The sequence below is a fragment of the Aethalodelphis obliquidens genome, unplaced genomic scaffold (assembly GCF_003676395.1).
Source record: "Aethalodelphis obliquidens isolate GAN/ISIS:26980383/991018 unplaced genomic scaffold, ASM367639v1 scaffold71, whole genome shotgun sequence".
Taxonomy (NCBI): Eukaryota; Metazoa; Chordata; class Mammalia; order Artiodactyla; family Delphinidae; genus Aethalodelphis; species Aethalodelphis obliquidens.
Genome location: NW_020838015.1, coordinates 3819069 through 3834759, shown reverse-complemented (window position 1 = coordinate 3834759; position 15691 = coordinate 3819069). Strand labels below are relative to the sequence as shown.

At 36.9% G+C, this 15691-nt stretch overlaps 1 protein-coding gene across 13 annotated transcripts in view; it reads left to right on the top strand.

The window, feature by feature from the left end:
- Positions 1 to 15691, top strand: part of CASK (calcium/calmodulin dependent serine protein kinase) — a 388474-nt gene that overhangs the window by 144837 nt on the left and 227946 nt on the right. For all 13 annotated transcript variants that reach the window (XM_027091498.1, XM_027091492.1, XM_027091494.1 and 10 more), the window contains exon 3: positions 10780 to 10885. In XM_027091498.1, the coding sequence (XP_026947299.1) occupies positions 10780 to 10885 (106 nt within the window). The remainder of the gene's footprint in view (positions 1 to 10779; positions 10886 to 15691) is intronic.

Below are 15691 nucleotides of genomic sequence, written 5' to 3'. Positions count from 1 at the left end.
TTTTCACGATGTTGATTCTTCCAATCCAAGAACATGGTATATCTCTTCATCTGTTTGTGTTATCTTTGATTTCTTTCATCCGTGTCTTATAGTTTTCTGCATACAGGTCTTTTGTCTCCCTAGGTAGGTTTATTCCTAGGTATTTTATTCTATTTGTTGCAATGGTAGATGGCAGTGTTTCCTTAACCTCTCTTTCAGATTTTTCATCATTAGTGTATAGGAATGCAAGAGATTTCTGTGCATTAATTTTGTATCCTGCAACTTTACCAAATTCATTGATTGGCTTTAGTAGTTTTCTGGTGGCATCTTTAGGATTCTCTATATATAGTATCATGTCATCTGCAAACAGTGACAGTTTTACTTCTTCTTTTCCAATTTGTATTCCTTTTATTTCTTTTTCTTCTCTGATTGCCGTGGCTAGGACTTCCAAAACTATGTTGAATAATAGTGGTGAGAGTGGACATCCTTGTCTTGTTCCTGATCTTAGGGGAAATGCTTTCAGTTTTTCACCATTGAGAATGATGTTTGCTGTGGGTTTGCCGTATATGGTCTTTATTATGTTGAAGTAGGTTCCCTCTATGCCCACTTTCTGGAGAGTTTCTTTCATAACTGGGTGTTGAATTTTGTCAAAAGCTTTTTCTGCATCTATTGAGATGATCATTTGGTTTTTATTCTTCAATTTGTTAATATGGTGTATCACATTCATTGATTTGCGTATAGTGAAGAATCCTTGCATCCCTGGGATAAATCCCACTTGATCATGGTTTATGATCCTTTTAATGTGTTGTTGGATTCTGTTTGGTAGTATTTTGTTGAGGATTTTTGCATCTATATTCATCAGTGATACTGGTCTGTAATTTTCTCTTTTTGTAGTATTTTTGTCTGGTTTGGGTATCAGGGTGATGGTGGCCTCATAGAATGAGTTTGGGAGTATTCCTTCCTCTGCCATTTTTTGGAAGAGTTTGAGAATGATGGGTGTTAGCTCTTCTCTAAATGTTTGGTAGAATTCACCTCTGAAGCCATCTGGTCCTGGTCTTTTGTTTGTTGGAAGATTTCAAATCACAGTTTCAATTTCATTACTTGTGATTGGTCTGTTCATATTTTCTATTTCTTCCTGGTTCAGTCTTGGAAGGTTATACCTTTCTAAGACTTTGTCCATTTCTTCCAATTTGTCCATTTTATTGGCATAGAGTTGCTTGTAGTAGTCTCCTAGGATGCTTTGTATTTCTGTGTTGTGTGTTGTAACTTCTCCTTTTTCATTTCAATTTTACTGATTTGAGTCCTCTCACTCATTTTCTAGATGAGTCTGGCTAAAGGTTTATCAATTTTGTTTATCTTCTCAAAGAACCAGCTTTTAGTTTTATTAATCTTTGCTCTTGTTTTCTTTGTTTCTATTTCATTTATTTCTGTTCTGATCTTTATGATTTCTCTCCTTCTCCTCACATTGGGTTTTGTTTGTTCTTCTTTCTCTAGTTCCTTTAGGTGTAAGGTTAGATTGTTTATTTGAGATTGTTCTTGTTTCCTGAGTTAGGACTGTATGGCTATAAACTTCCCTCTTAGAACTGCTTTTGCTGTATCCCATACGTTTAGGATTGTCATGTTTTCATTGTTATTTGTCTCTAGGTATTTTTTGATATCCCCTTTGACTTCTTCAGTGATCTCTTGGTTATTTCATAATGTATTGTGTAGCCTCCATGTGTTTCTCTTTTTTTTGGTTTTTTCCCTGTAATTCATTTCTAATCTCATAGCGTTATGGTCAGAAAAGATGCTTGATATGATTTCAGTTTTCTTAAATTTACTGAGGCTTGATTTGTGACCCAAGATGTGACCTATCCTGGAGAATATTCCCTGTGCACCTGAGAAGAAAGTGTAATCTGCTGTGTTTGGATGGAATGTCCTATAAGTATCAATTAAATCTCTCTGGTTTACTGTGTCATTTAAAGCTTGTGTTTCCTTTTAAATTTTCTGTTTGGATGATCTGTCCATTGGTGTACGTGAGGTGTTAAAGTCCCCCACTATTATTGTGTTACTGTCGTTTTCATCTTTTATAGCTGGTAGCAGTTGCCTTATGTATTGTGGTGCTCCTATGTTGGGTGCATATATATTTATAATCGTTATATCTTCTTCTTGGATTGATCCCTTGCTCATTACGTAGTGTCCTTCCTTGTCTCTTGTAACATTGTTTATTTTTAAGTCTATTTTATCTGATATGAGTGTTGCTACTCCAGCTTTCTTTTGATTTCCATTTGCATGGAATATCTTTTTCCATCCCCTCACTTTCAGTCTGTATGTGTCCCTGGGTCTGAAGTGGGTCTCCTGTAGACAGCATATATATGGATCTTGTTTTTGTATCCATTCAGCAAGCCTGTTTCTTTTGGTTGGAGCATTTAATCCATTCACGTTTAAGGTAATTATCGATATGTACGTTCCTGTGACCATTTTCTTTATTGTAATGGGTTTGTTTTTATAGGTCCTTCTCTTCTCTTGTGTTTCCCACTTAGAGAGTTCCTTTAGCATTTGTTGTAGAGCTGGTTTGGTGGTGCTGAATTCTCTTAGCTTTTGCTTGTCTGTAAAGCTTTTGATTTCTCCATTGAATCTGAATGAGATCCTTGCCGGGTAGAGTAATCTTGGTTGTAGGTTCTTCCCTTTTATCACTTTAAATATGTCATGCCACTCCCTCTGGCTTGTAGAGTTTCTGCTGAGAAATCAGCTGTTAACCTTATGGGAGTTCCCTTGTATGTTACTTGTCATTTTTCCCTTGCTGCTTTTAATAGTTTTTCTTTGTCTTTAATTTTTGTCCATTTGATTACTATGTGTCTCGGCGTGTTTTTCCTTGGGTTTACCCTGCCTGGGATTCTCTGCGCTTCCTGGACTTGGGTGGCTGTTTCCTTTCCCATGTTAGGGAAGTTTTTCACTATAATCTCTTGAAGTATTTTCTCAGGTCCTTTCTCTCTCTCTTCTCCTTCTGGGACCCCTATAATGTGAATGTTGTCGTGTTTAATGTTGTCCCAGATGCCTCTTAGGCTGTCTTCATTTCTTTTCACTCTTTTTTCTTTATTCTGTTCCTCAGCAGTGAATTCCACCATTCTGTCTTCCAGGTCACTTATCCGTTCTTCTGACTCAGTTATTCTGCTACTGATTCTTTCTAGTGTCGTTTTCATTTCAGTTATTGTATTGTTCATCTCTGTTTGTTTGTTCTTTAATTCTTCTAGGTCTTTGTTAAACATTTCTTGCATCTTCTCTATCTTTGCCTCCATTCTTTTTCCGAGGTCCTGGATCATCTTCACTATCATTATTCTGAATTCTTTTTCTGGAAGGTTGCCTATCTCCACTTCATTTAGTTGTTTTTTGGGGGGGTTTATCTTGTTCCTTCATCTGATACATAGCCCTCTACCTTTTCATCTTGTCTTTCTTTCTGTGAATGTGTCACAATGAGTTTAAATATATACACTCTATCATCCCACAGAGTTCCTTCAGCTCCTAACATATACTTTTTTTAATGACTTTTAATATTGAAAAGTAATTGAGGTATAAACTGATATATCTCCAATTTTCTTTTGTAAAGTTAGGAGTACCATTTTGAAATAGGTGTCTGGGTTTCATAAGAGTAAAATGCCCCCATCTTTCTCCCTTTTTGTAAAACTCTTTTGGTTTACATTTCTCAAAATGAACAGCAACCCAGGAATTGTACATTCTAGAGGTGTTTAGAACATTGTATTTCTACTTTTATCATGTGCAGAATATGATCTTAATAATGGTCCGTCATATATTTGAGAAAAACTCTAATGCTGGAACTTTATGTGGTTTGGATTTCAGTCATTTCTGCCTTTTTCCTTTATCCACATAATTAACACCTTTCTATTTTTATTAGTTGAGTTCAGAACAGATTCTCACCAAATTCATGGTTGAGTAACTCCTTGAATTGATGACTCAGAGTTATATCTTGTAAGAGACAGATAATTTGGTTTCATTTTAACCTATTGTTGGCTCTTATGTAAGATAGTTTTGAAGCACATGTTCTTCTTTTAGGACATTTTAACACCTCAGAAGATAAATATTATAAAGATCATTGAATTGGTCACCTGTAATCTTTATTAATATCTAATTAATAAGCTAAATGAATTATAGTACTTCAATATTGATTAAGAATGACCTGGAGTTGTTTTAAATGTAAGTCCCTAGGAAATTAATGACACTTTAATTATTTACCAAACTCATCCTAATGAAGAGTGAGAAGGAAGACAAGTAGTTCTTACAGCAGTTGGCTTTATTATAATTTCCTGCTGATAGTTGTTGACAATACATCAAATATAGTGTTGAATTTAGTTTAAATTTGGTATTCAACTGGGCAGGCTGCCTTAATAAATTTATTACACTTATGAGAACTGTAAATTCTTTGGGAAATATATTACCAAAACCCCATTAATTTGTAAATCCTTAATGTAGTCAAGATTGATTTTTAACTAATATATTTGGCTATTTAAGAACAATTTACATCAGTCAAACATCCTCAGTTAATGGTATGCTCCTTATTTTCTTTATCCACCTGACAGATGAGATTTTAGGCCATAAGATTGTATTAAATTGGCAAGAATTCAAAGAAATTAGAAGCTGCTTGGATTTCTGTTTGTATGTGAAAAAAGATAATAAAAATGTGCTAGTAAAATGTGTAAAAGATCAAGGAAATAATGACTTTCCCATTAACCCAGGTTGGTGTGGTGCCCTGTCTGGGCCTCTGGTCATCCACTAGTTGAGAAGGTCAACTTTCTTGATTTATAGGAAGATGGCCTCATTAAAGCCAACCTGACCTGTATTATTGCCAAAGGCAGCTGGTATCTTTAGTCTTCAAATTGGTTATTAGTTAAAGGTTGAGCCCAGCAGCAGAATTTGACTTGGCTGCTATAATCCTTCCAAGGTTCTGCTTAGATCCCTTTCTTAAAATATCCCATGGTTATTAATTTCAGCACACCAAGGAAAAAATGTTGAATCAATAATGACTTTCATTTAGCTGTTTTGTTATTAATGTTGATTCAGATGAACACATTAATACTTGTCCTAATTATTTTATGACTAGATTGGAACATTCTTTATGTGCATTTGGAGCCTGGGCCAGCTCTTAGTGCATTTTAACTATTGAGTTTCTAACAGAAACTGGAAATTCTTTGGAAACAAATTAGAATACTTATATATTTATTAGTAAAAATATCAGTGTCTAATTTCTGATTATCACTGGTGACAGTGCAGCTGAAATATGCTGGTTCTGTAGCAGTCTTGATAGCTTCTCACCCAAGTCAGTGTTACCACATTAACACTGTTATATGATTGGATCTTAAGGGCACATATAAAAACTACATAGCCCCAGGAGCCATTGTGGTATCATGTAGAGAGCACTGGACCTCAGTTATTAGCTGTGCTTCCTCTACTTACTACTTGTGTGATCTCAACCGCTTATGTATCTCACTAAACCTGGGCCCTCAGTTTCCTCCTTTGTAAAGTGAAACTAGATGTACCTACAGGGTTATTATAATTATTAAATGAGGACTTACAGAGGGACACTTAAAATCCCAGATATTATGCTGCATAGTCTAAGGTCATTCAATAAATTTTGAAGGGTCCAAAGGGCTGCTATACAGTGGATGTTGACTACCCTTTTTGTGTTTGGTAGATTAAGCAAGATAAAACGATTAAAAACTACCAAACAAGTAAAGGATTTAGATTAACAATAGTGAAGAAATTCCAGATTTAGTTATTAAGTGATGGATTTGGGTTGTTAAAAGCTGTAGAGTTTACTTCTATGGAAGTGCTTTTTAATAACACATCTGTTTGGACATAGACTTACAGACATAGAAAACAAACTTATGGTTAGCAGAGGGGGTAACAGGGGGTATGGGGGGAAGAGATAAATTAGGAGTTTGGGATTAACATGTACACACTACTATATATAAAATAGATAAATAACAAGGACCTACTGTTTAGCACAGGGAACTATATTCAGTATCTTCTAATAACCTATAATGGAAAAGAATCTGAAAGAGAGTATATATATGTATATATTTATAACTGAATCACTTTGCTGTACACTTGAGACTAACACAACACTGTAAATTAACTATACTTCACTTTTTAAAAAAATGGTTAAAAAAATCTGTTTAGATTCTTTTTGGAATGACTGAATGACTTTACAGATAGTTGTGTAAGAAACGCAGAAGAACTCACAATTAAGAGGATAATAATTAAAGCAAGTCAATTTATCCAGAGCTGCACCATTCTAATTTGGTAGCCAGTAGCTACATGTGGCTATTGAGCACTTGAAATACAACTGCTCCCAACTGAGATGTGCTATAAGTATAAAACACACTGGATCTCAAAGACTTAGTACAAAAAGAGAATGTAACATATTTCATTAATACTTTTTAATGTGACTATATGTTGAAATAATAATACTTTGGATATATTGGATTGCATAAAATATGTTAAAATAAATTTCACCTGTTTCTTTTTACTTTTTAATGTGGCTGCTGAAAACATTTTAATTGTATATGTGGTTTGCATTATATTTCTGTTGGATGATGCTGAACTAAATCCTTATTGAATGATTCTGTGAAAGCTGACTCTTAAATTTAACCTTTAAATCTCAGATATTAAGGATGAGATTGTTGCTCCAATGCTAAGAATGTCAGAAAGCATTCCTTTCCTTAGTCACATTTGTAAATACCCAACTTATTTTTGACCCCATGGTCAAATTAGCTTGCTACAGAGTCGTGGCACTCTGAAAGTGGCATCTGACTTTTAAAAGGTAGTATGAAAAATTCTCCTATTCCAAGAACAACTAATAGTAAAATGAATAATAAATACTTTTCAGGAAAATTCTTTTTAAAACAGACCGTCTGAAACGGCTTTCCTAACTCTACCTCATTTGAGGGGCAGACTGGAAAGGTAGACCCTGGAGAACATAGTTGTTCTACTGTTGTTGGACAGCTCGAACTTCTTAGGAAACTGGTAGGAGTAGTAGTTCTCATGCCATATAGTGGGCTGATTCAATTGAAGTGTGTTTCTCAAATTTTGATCAGAAGATCTAATATTACTTTCCATATTACTAGTGCCCCTTTTAAAAGAAAATAAATTGATGAAATATAGGCACATAGTTAAATATAGGGGCACTAAACATAGAAGTAGATTATTTTTTAAATCTTTAAAAACTTCCCTGCAAAATTACAAAATGAAAAAGTACAAGGAAGAGTGGAGGAGTTACCACTCTTCCTTGTCACTATAGATAAAGTAGAACTTCAAAACAGCCATGGTAACTGTGGGTCAGGTGACTCAAAGGAATGTTCTGAGCTAGTATCTATAAGCAGCCAGATAATCACAATTTCAAATCATATTATTATATTATCACCTACTTTCGAATTCCTTCCTGGTCTGCTTCATGAGCTGATTTGTAGGAAAATACTATTTTTAGTTTGCTTTATCAGCAAGGAGTTAATAGCAGTTAATACATACATCTTTAATTCACATTCACACCTAAAACAAACATTTTGAGCTTAACATTCTTGGAATCTATAGTTTGAATGCATATATGGTGCATTCATGTTTTGTAAACTGTGATTTTCTATTTGGGCTGTTTAATACACCCATATAATTGATACTTGAATTATGGAAAATGGTGCCGCAGCTATCCTAGATGTAGGCCATCTTTTGCATCATTGCCCTTATAAATTCAAATACATTTTTATGTTGTTAGTTTTGTGCTATTCAGTCAGTGTTCGGATTTTAGTCCCTGAAATGTCAGATCTGGTGATATTTAAATTGTTTTAATCTTTGGACGCAGGGTCCCCAGCAATCCTTCCTTCATTTTGAGGATGGGTAAAGTGATAAGAGACTAGACCAGGAGCATGTTCAGTTACATACCAAGCAGACATGTGCGTGTCAAAGAGAGGGGTCTTTAGAGCGTCCGTTTCTACTTATGATTTTTCAGTATAACAAATGTGGCACATGACAAATGGTGAATATGGGGATTGAAACACTGTAGTTACATGAAAGGGGCAAAATTTAAAATAAACTGAAAACAGGAGAAAAGACCAGTGTTCGTTGTGGCAAACACTAAATCTCTCTTTACTTCTTGACTCCAGTGTCAGAGCACTGAATTAAAATCAGACATTTAGCAGAATAGGAAGAAATGGAAAGAGAGAAACTAAGGTGAAAACAGAAGATATGAAAAGGGTGACTTCCAGTAAAACGAGAAGCTGGAGATAAACATTAAAATGAGTACTAAAACTCCTAAGCTTTTCATAGAATCAGAAGGCAGAACAATCTTAAAGGGAGAGAAAAAACTGCAGGCATCTGATTTATGTCGTCTGGCTTTTCAGCCTGGTCCTCCAGCGCACTTGTCAAAAGCCTTCCCCATAGTTATGACTTCCCAGTGCAAAAGCCACACCTATTCACACCTCTCGTCCCCTGGAGGTGGAGACCATGTTTCATGTGTCTCTCATTTCTTCCTTCACAATGAACACTGAAGCACCTTAACCCCCTCAGCCCCACAGTGCTGCACTCCACACAGTCCTTTCACATCCATTCTCTCATTTGAATCTTGCTGCTGCCCTCTGAAGTTGTAGACTGTGTAGGTCATGCATGACCTATCACGTCCCCCATTTCATTTGCCATAAGGAAGGCATTTTGTAGAGGTTAGCAGTCAGCCGGCAAGTAGTAGTGACAGGGGCTGGACTGGCACCAAGTTTTCCGACTCCAGATCCTATGGGATTTTCATCACTGCCATTTACAAACACACAGTGTTCTCTTTAAAACAACTGCAAAAACAAACAAATCAAACCTTCTTTGACCCTGCTATTCCTTTCTTATTACCGGGATCATGTCTAAACACACCATGGCATTGTGGAAGGACTGACGTTGGAGTTAGACAGGCCAAGGCTCAAAACCTACCCCTTGTAATAGCTATGTGATCTTGAACAAGTTTCAAAGTCTCAGTTTCCTCATCTGTAAAATACCTACCTCACAGGCTTGTTGGGACATTAAAAGACAATGACCAGGGATTCCCTGGTGGCGCAGTGGTTGAGAGTCCGGCTGCCGATGCAGGGGACACGGGTTCGTGCCCCGGTCTGGAAAGATCCCACATGCCGCGGAGTGGCTGGACCCGTGAGCCATGGCCGCTGAGCCTGCGCATCCGGAGCCTGTGCTCCGCAACGGGAGAGGCCACAGCAGTGAGAGGCCCGCATACTGCAAAAAAAAAAAAAAAAAAAAAAAAAAGACAATGACCATATTAAGTACTTAGACCAGTGAGAGATAGGATAAATCTAAATTTATTATATAATTGTCTGCATCCTGACTTTGAACCTGACCTCTCCACAGAATTTGATCTTAGAACATTTATGGTCTTTTCTGGTTGAATCTTACAGCCTTTTCTCAGCCTTCTCCAACTACCTATGCCTTAATTCCCCTTATTTCCTTGACTTTCTTAATATTGTATTATTGATTCTTCCTTTTCTGGTGGCTTCTCTTTTGTCATATTTACTGACTTCTTTTCCTCACCTATACCTTGTGTAAATTTTCTAAGGTTCCTTCTGCAGCCATTGCTCTTGTTGACAAGACTAACTTGAATTAGCAAATCAGAGAGGAGATAATGTTATCTCTTCTGCTTTGTGCAGTATATCCTTAACCTTCGTTCTTTACCTGTCTCCCTTCTATTTCCAAATATAAAAAATGTCACATTGGATTTTATTCATTGGCAAGCAGGTAAAACTCCAGCACTGTTAACACAGGAAGGCTTTAATTATCTCGTTCCATGTAGACATGGCAAGTGATACTTATGCCTAAACTATTTTTGTGTGATGGTGATGATGATGATGATAATGATGATGAGCATGACAATGAGGATATTAACACTTTTATTTTCCAAATAGTATTGTGTAACTTACACAGTAGTCTTACCTACATTATCTGAATTTGTTCTTGAAAATAACACTGTGGGTAGTGTCCTGAATTATCCAACACATTTTATAGATGATGTAAAAAAAATTCTGACTTTGACGTTGGGAGTAGTGCCTTTTCTGTTTAACCATACTATTTTTTTGCCCCCTATTCCATGTAACTTCCCTGATGTGTGTCTATAAATGCTAGATTTTAGGCTAAAGAATAAACATCATATTCTTAGACAATTTAGGGAAAACTAAGAAAAAGAAGTAAAATTCAAGACAGCAAGTTGAGTTACTTATTAGCTGATCAAGAAAGAGTTATAGGGCTTCCCTGGTGGCACAGTGGTTGAGAGTCTGCCTGCCGATGCAGGGGACGTGGGTTTGTGCCACGGTCCGGGAGGATCCCACATGCCGCGGAGCGGCTGGGCCCGTGAGCCATGGCCGCTGAGCCTGCACATCCGGAGCCTGTGCTCCACAGCGGGAGAGGCCACAACAGTGAGAGGGCCGCGTACCGCAAAAAAAAAAAAAAGAAAGAAAAAAAAAGAAAAAAAAAAGAAAGTTATAAATTTTGAAACCTGTTTACAAGAGTTTGAGGAAAGTATTTGTGCTATTTAGATTTCTTATTAATAAGAGCTGACTCTAATGTATATAGATTTAAGCTGGCAAGAAATATGAGCAAGTTATATTGTCAAAGATTTTAAAGGGCAAAAAGTTAAGCTTAGTTTGAATGGGGGATTTCATCTCTATAGTTAGAGGAGTCTTCATGTTACCATAGATCACATCCATTCATTCATCATTCACTCTGATTGTCTTTTGATCCTGCCTAACAAAATGTTATGTGTTTGTTTTGCAGATCTAAAGCGGGAAGCCAGTATCTGTCATATGCTGAAACATCCCCACATTGTAGAGTTATTGGAGACATATAGCTCAGATGGAATGCTTTACATGGTTTTTGAATTGTGAGTGTACATTCTCTTTTCCGAAGGGGCTGAAGTGGGTTTTTTTTGTTTTAGGGTTTTTTTTGTTTTAGGGTTTTGTTTTAGGGTTAAAGTTTTAAGCAATGTTGATCTTAGATAATGCTGACGCTTTTCTCTTAAAATTTAAAAATACTTGTGAACTCATCTGTTTAGAAAGACCTAAAGTAATAAGAATAAAAGGAATATCTCATCGTAAGGTTCACAATGGCTAAGGAAGCAAAAGTTGGGCATATTCAGTTACCCTCACAGTTTTAGCCTACTTCAGAGAAGAAGAAATAGAGTTCAGAGGAATAGGAGGTCCCAAAATATAAAGTTCTGAGTACAAGAGTCTTAGTGAAAAGGATCGGTATGGGAGTAGAGGCCTCCATGTAGCCAGCCTCTCTAGCAACTAAAAGCAAGTAATAACCGACATAACTTCCTCTTGATATAATCACCATATTGGCATATGAAGGAAATTCTGTAGACAACCATATATCTTGATTTTAGAAGGCCCCTCGACATGTTTCTCACAAAATTTTTGTCAATAAGATGGAGGAATGTGAGCTAAGGATAGTATAATTGGGTAGTTTCATAGCTGGTTGGATGATTGTGTCCAAAGAGATTGTATAAAGCCTTATGGGATGGCATACTATTCTGTTCAAAATTGTAATCGGTGACTTTGATTAGGGTCTCTCACAAGGTGGTAATCAAGGCGTTGGCCAGGGCTGAAGTCATTTTAAGGCTCTGCTGGGGATGGATCTGCTTCCAAGCTCACTCACATGGTTGTTGGAAGCACACTCTCAGACTGAGGGCCTTAGTTCCTCATGTGCTGTTGGCCCAAGACCTCCCTAGGTTCCTTGTCACTGGGCTTCTCTGTAGAGCAGTTCCATGGCAGCTGGCTTCATCAGGGCCAGCAAGCAAGAGCACAAGAGTAGGAACAAGACAGACGGCAGTCTTGTAACCTAATCTCTGAAATCACACACCATCACTTCTGCCATATTCTATTAGTTAGAAATAAGTCACTAGATCCAGTCCACACACAAGGGGAAGGGATTACACAAGGATGTGAAGACCTGGAGGTGGTGATTACTGGGAGCCTTGTTAGAAGCTGCCCCCTACAGAGGGCTAGCTTAATACATTGAATATCTGACCAAATTTTAAAATATTTTACAAGTTTGTAGCAAAGGAGCTAAAACAAGGTGAAATTTAAGACCAGTTAATGTAAACTCATTCATTCACATATATAAGTGCAAGATCACTATGAACTTAATTGTAACTGCTTATATGAAAAAGATGTAAGCAATTTAGTTAGTTGTTGCAACAGCTTTAAAAGCCTTGAATGGAACCTGCAGATACCTTAATTAGAAGTGTATAGTATTCAGAACCAAGCCATAGGCCCAGTGTGCTGTGTATTGCTCATTCTCCCTGGAGTGTTCCTGGTAAGCAGGACACTGGCATGCTTCCAGAAGGGGATAGCCAGAGTGGGAAAGAGCCTAGAAATTCTGTCATAGAGTCACAGCCTTCAAAATCTTTGTCAGCAATCCTGCTAAAAGATGTTTGAAAACTGTGTACCTCCACACATATCTTTCAGTTGATATATACAAACTTTTATTATAAGGATGTAAGTTTTAGTGTTTTGTATATTTTTTAAAATATTTTTTCTTCAAAAATCTCGAGCTGTACCTTTATCTCATTCAATTTATGGAAAATGTCTGCTATGTGACCTAAATTGCAAAGCTAGTCATCATTGTCAAACTAGTCAGCCAAATCAGACTTGCTTTCTGTCAGAAAAAAATCTGACTTCATTTTTCAAATAAAATTAAAGTGTTAATAGACATCACTGTGACAGTCATCTTACTATTGATTTATAATTCTAAACTAGATAAGGTTTTGCTGTGAATATATTGTCTGCATGAAGTAAGGTGGCTCTTCCCTTCCTTTCCAAAGCTGTTTTGCTCTCACAGATGGCTCCCTCCTTCGGTAGCTTTGCATTCCCCCATTGTCTTTTTGAAATTAGGCAGGCTTTTCAGGATGGGTGAGCGGTTTGTCTTTTGAGATGGGTTCCTTTGAGTGGAGATACAGAAGAGAACTCAGCAGACCACAGACTTGTTTTCAGACAGACCAAATTATGGCAAATATAGATATGGCTTAAATGCCTTAAAAATATCCTAATACATGTATCCCCTGGAAGGGCTTTGAGTACTCCCAGAGATACCCAAGTCCCACTTTGAAGACCACTTGTCATGAAAGAGCTGTTGAAAAGATGGGGAGACTTTAGTTACCCAAGAATCTATTGATTTTCTTTTACCTCTATAAGAGTCCCCAGATGAGAAGCCCATGGCAGGTCATGATGGATGTCTTTAGTTCTTTGAAATATCGTCAAATGTAAGAGGATTATGTATTTATTCAGTGTAGGGTGAGGAGCTGTAACTATAATCAACAGGTGGCAGGTATGAATGAAGTGGCTGTCCACGAATGTAGCGGCTGTCTTACAGAGTCTGCCGTTCCTCACTAGAAATGCTCAAGCTAAAGCTGGATCCATCCAAAGGTCCTGAAGAAAAGGTTTTAATTTTGGACTAGAGAGAGCCTCTAACGTCCCTTCCAATTTTAAGATAGTATAATTATTTTCATTTTATTCTTTATTCAAGAAATCTGTTTCTGTCCTTTTTTTTTTTTTTTTTTTTGCGGTACACGGGCCTCTCACTGTTGTGGCCTCTCCCGTTGCGGAGCACAGGCTCCGGACGCGCAGGCTCAGCGGCCATGGCTCATGGGCCCAGCCGCTCCGTGGCATGTGGGATCTTCCCGGACCGGGGCACGAACCCGTGTCCCCTGCATCGGCAGGCAGACTCTCAACCACTGCACCACCAGGGAAGCCCTGTCCATATTTTTATTCACTGAGAAAACTAAAAACCAGATTTTGCCATATACTATGAAGTAATGAGCACAGAAAGCCAAATTTTAAAATTTACCTAAATTTCACATTTGCTGTCTGTTTCAAAGGGGTCTAAGTGACAGTATAGTAGAGAGAAGATGATCCTTGGTGTCATAAAACTTGGATTAGTGTCCCACCTCTGTCACTTTTACTAATTATGTGACTTTGGCCATAATCTCTTAACTTTAAAATCTTCATAAGATGAAAACTAGATGAGATAACTGTGTGAATTCACCTTATAAAGTGGTGACTTGTTCTACAGTGATAAGGTATTGTTTCCAGTGGATTTAACAGCTTAGTTTTAGTTTCTCAATGTTGAATTATATGGGATTTTTTTATATAGCTAATTTTGTATGATTCAGTTGTGTTTGGAATAATTCATTGATGGCTATATATTGAGAATAAGACCTCATTAAAGTTGCATATTTACCGGCCCCCTAATCTCACTGTTAACCCAAATCAGTAGAACATGGCTTCCTAGTTTTTAACCTTTTATTTTGGAAATTTTCAAATAAAAGAAAATAGTATAATGAACTTCAGTGTACCTATCACTGAGCTTCAGTAGTTATCAACACTTTGCCATTCTTGTTCTATCTATCCTTTACTGTTGTCTTTTTTTCTTGGCAATTTCTAAAGCAATATCATTTCACCTATAAATACTCCTGTTTGTATTTATAAGGACTTGTGTGTGTGTGTGTGTGTGTGTGTGTGTGTGTGTGTGTATGTGTGTATAAAATACTGTTGTCGTATCTAGCAAAATCAACAATAACTCCTTAGTATCATGTCATAGTCAGTTAATGTTGCTTTCCCTGATTGAACATGAATTTTTAAAGGACCTATTTCTCAATTTAGAATTGTTATATTAGCTCTAGGAATCTGGAAGTAGATTATAAATTCACAGTTAAAATAGCTATTTCTCAAAAGGGCTAGAAACAATATAGAAATATAAAATTGTTCTTTTGTATTATCCTTTTTTGTAAATTTACCTTGACAGTTGTCCTTGCCCTGTTTTTTGCATTCCCTTTGATTTCCTCAGTTTAAAACAAATGAACAAACCCAAACCATACATTACTGTAAGATTTAAAGTCCTGTAGATCAAAGAGCAAAGCAGTAAGTTTGTGCATGTCTCCACCTACTGGCTAGGTAAGAGATTGCTTACATAGCTGCAATGTAGACAAGGCTACACCAGAATTTTTCTGGCAATAGATCTAATGACCCCTGGTATTCAGGGTCTCATTGCTCAGGTTATGGGTTATCTGGATCCTTTCCACAGTTTTCTGACATGACACCAATACAGAGTAGACAGGAAATGGAAAGCAAATGAGATAAGGTCAGTTGACTTTGCTGTTTGTTGGCTGCTTGGAAATAGCTCTGATAATTTTGATGGAGAAAAGGCTAGACCAAACAATATATTTGGGTTATCAGTGAGTTTCTTATTATGGTATCCATATCTTTCTTTGCCACAGACTATCTATAACCAACTCTCCCTTTTCTTCCCTAAACTGAAGTCATGAAATTATATGGCTCAATGTTGTTGCGTATCATGTTAGCAAATCCTTAGAACTAGTTGATATAAATGATTTATAAGTTTAAAGCATACTGAAATACAGAGACAGAACCAAAATTTTAGCACTGGATGAGATTAGAGCAGTAGATTTCAAAAGTTAGCATTGGAAAATCCCGAGTAGAGCTCGTTAAACCAGCATGTACCCAGGCCCCAACCCCTAGAGATTCAGTTTCAACAAATGTGGGTCCAGAAGTGAGAGGTCAAGAGATGATTGACCTTTAAAGTAGGGGTAATACTATTTTGAGACTATGTTGTCATTTTTCCCAACACACTCAGTAGTTTGTTACGAATCTGCATGTGTTTATACTAT